Below are 1,746 nucleotides of genomic sequence, written 5' to 3' on the forward strand. Positions count from 1 at the left end.
TCTCGAGGCCAAGCTCGCAACTCGGCCACACTCAAGGATCCTCGACCATGCTATCGGAACTGGGCAGGTCGGGCAGCAGAGGAGACGCGGCTGGGGCAACGGGTATCGGAACGACTGGCCGACCGCCATGTATCTCCGATATAGGAAGGAAAGGAAGCGTAGATTCAACGAGTGGAATTTTGCCAAGCGGCGGGACACTGGTGCCTGTTGGAGGGCCGCAGACCACGGGTGGAACGCTACGTAGATTGCACTCTTATCCGTCTAGCTCGGACACGGACACGTCACCTCCCATAGCGAGACTACAGGTGTCTCTGCAGGAACAACCGAGTTTACCGACGTTGCCGCAAGGGTTCATCCCGGGACAGAAGCCACCGGTACCCGAGCGAAACGCAGAATTGCTTCAATTGGCCAGCGCGAGAAGGGTCCCGCCCCCTCCACCGCCGCGTACTAGTTCTAGATCCCCATTGGCTAGTCCGACCAGTCCACAGTTGCCACCTAGAAATCATTCTTGCAACTTACAGAGCGCAAATGCAACGCTGCGAAGGCCACCAGCACGCGGTACTCTACCGGTCAAAGAAGGAAAACCTCCGATGGCCTTACCAACAGAGCAGCCAGGTACCGGATTGGGTTCCACGCTAACTTCCACAATCGGCTCTGCACTGGAGACAACATCGAGTCCGGTGCTTCACAATAATTCAACCAGTTCTCAATCATCAGCCGTGCTATCCACCAGTAACTCGAGTTCCTGTGAGAGCGTGAACTCGCAAGAGGGTCTACAGAGCAAAAAAGGCAGACAGGAGCAACTAGAACAACGGCATCAGGAACTGCTGCGTAAACAGAAAGCTCTGCAAGAACAATACGCGAGACTCCAACAACTGCAAAGGAACACTGCGGGCCTGACCACCGTCCCGCCTGCGCCTCCAGATCTCTTGAAAAAGACAGGCTCGGAGAGCAATCTGTTGGCCAAAATGGGCCTAGGACTGAGCACCGCCAGCTCGGGTTCTCTAACAAGTCTGACCGTGAAACCCTCTATTCCTCAGGAGGTTTCTGTGGATAGTCTGCGAACGCGGCAGGAAGAGGCAAATGAACATCAACAGGTGTCGACCGCGAACTCGACGTCCAATATAGAAAGTGGCAACACTACAATGGCCGGCACAAGCGAATCGAATGACAGTCAGCAGATCGCTAGCGTAATTTCTATGGGAACCGCGATCGTTTCCACTGCGGCGTCAACATCTGGTAACAATAACGCGAGCACGACTACTACAACCACTACCAGTAAGATCTACGAAACAGATATTCTGTGACCGAGAAGCCGATCGTTGCTCGAATCGAGCGTTAAAGTGGCTGCNGAAGTCGTGCTCGCGAGTTAACCGCGTTATTCCTGTAATCGTGGTCAGAATTTGGCGTGAATAGAAAGGAAAAAATAAACTCGAGATGAAATAAATTTGAATTAGGTTTTGGTAAAGCACCAAAGACGAAAGATATTTCGTCGAAGGTTAGTCTGCGACGAATCGCGAAAGACATCGCGATCTTGTCAGCTGGAAAGTAGAGTACAGCGTAGAGAACTTAGCGAGTCACGCGTAATTTATAATATCGATTATCATAATTAATAAACGATATATAGTATTAATAATCGTAAACGAAAAGCGCAATCTCTCTCTCGGAACGCATAATCCGGACGCATAATAAAACGAGGCTGAGAGTGGTCTCCTCGTCATCGTTAAGAATAGAAAAAAAAAAAAA

The 1,746-nt window shown here is 50.8% G+C and overlaps 1 protein-coding gene across 1 annotated transcript in view; it reads left to right on the forward strand.

Annotated features, from left to right (window-relative positions):
• The window catches only part of LOC102674722 (coiled-coil domain-containing protein CG32809), a 96,974-nt gene extending 95,229 nt beyond the window's left edge, over positions 1-1,745 (forward strand). The window contains 1 exon segment of the mRNA XM_031515288.1: positions 1-1,745. This exon segment is cut by the window's left edge and continues 2 nt beyond it. Within this exon segment, the coding sequence (XP_031371148.1) occupies positions 1-1,307 (1,307 nt within the window). The 3' untranslated portion in view covers positions 1,308-1,745.
• The last annotated feature ends 1 nt before the right edge of the window (position 1,746 follows it).

The sequence above is a fragment of the Apis dorsata genome, unplaced genomic scaffold, assembly GCF_000469605.1.
Source record: "Apis dorsata unplaced genomic scaffold, Apis dorsata 1.3 scaffold_60, whole genome shotgun sequence".
Classification (NCBI taxonomy): Eukaryota; Metazoa; Arthropoda; class Insecta; order Hymenoptera; family Apidae; genus Apis; species Apis dorsata.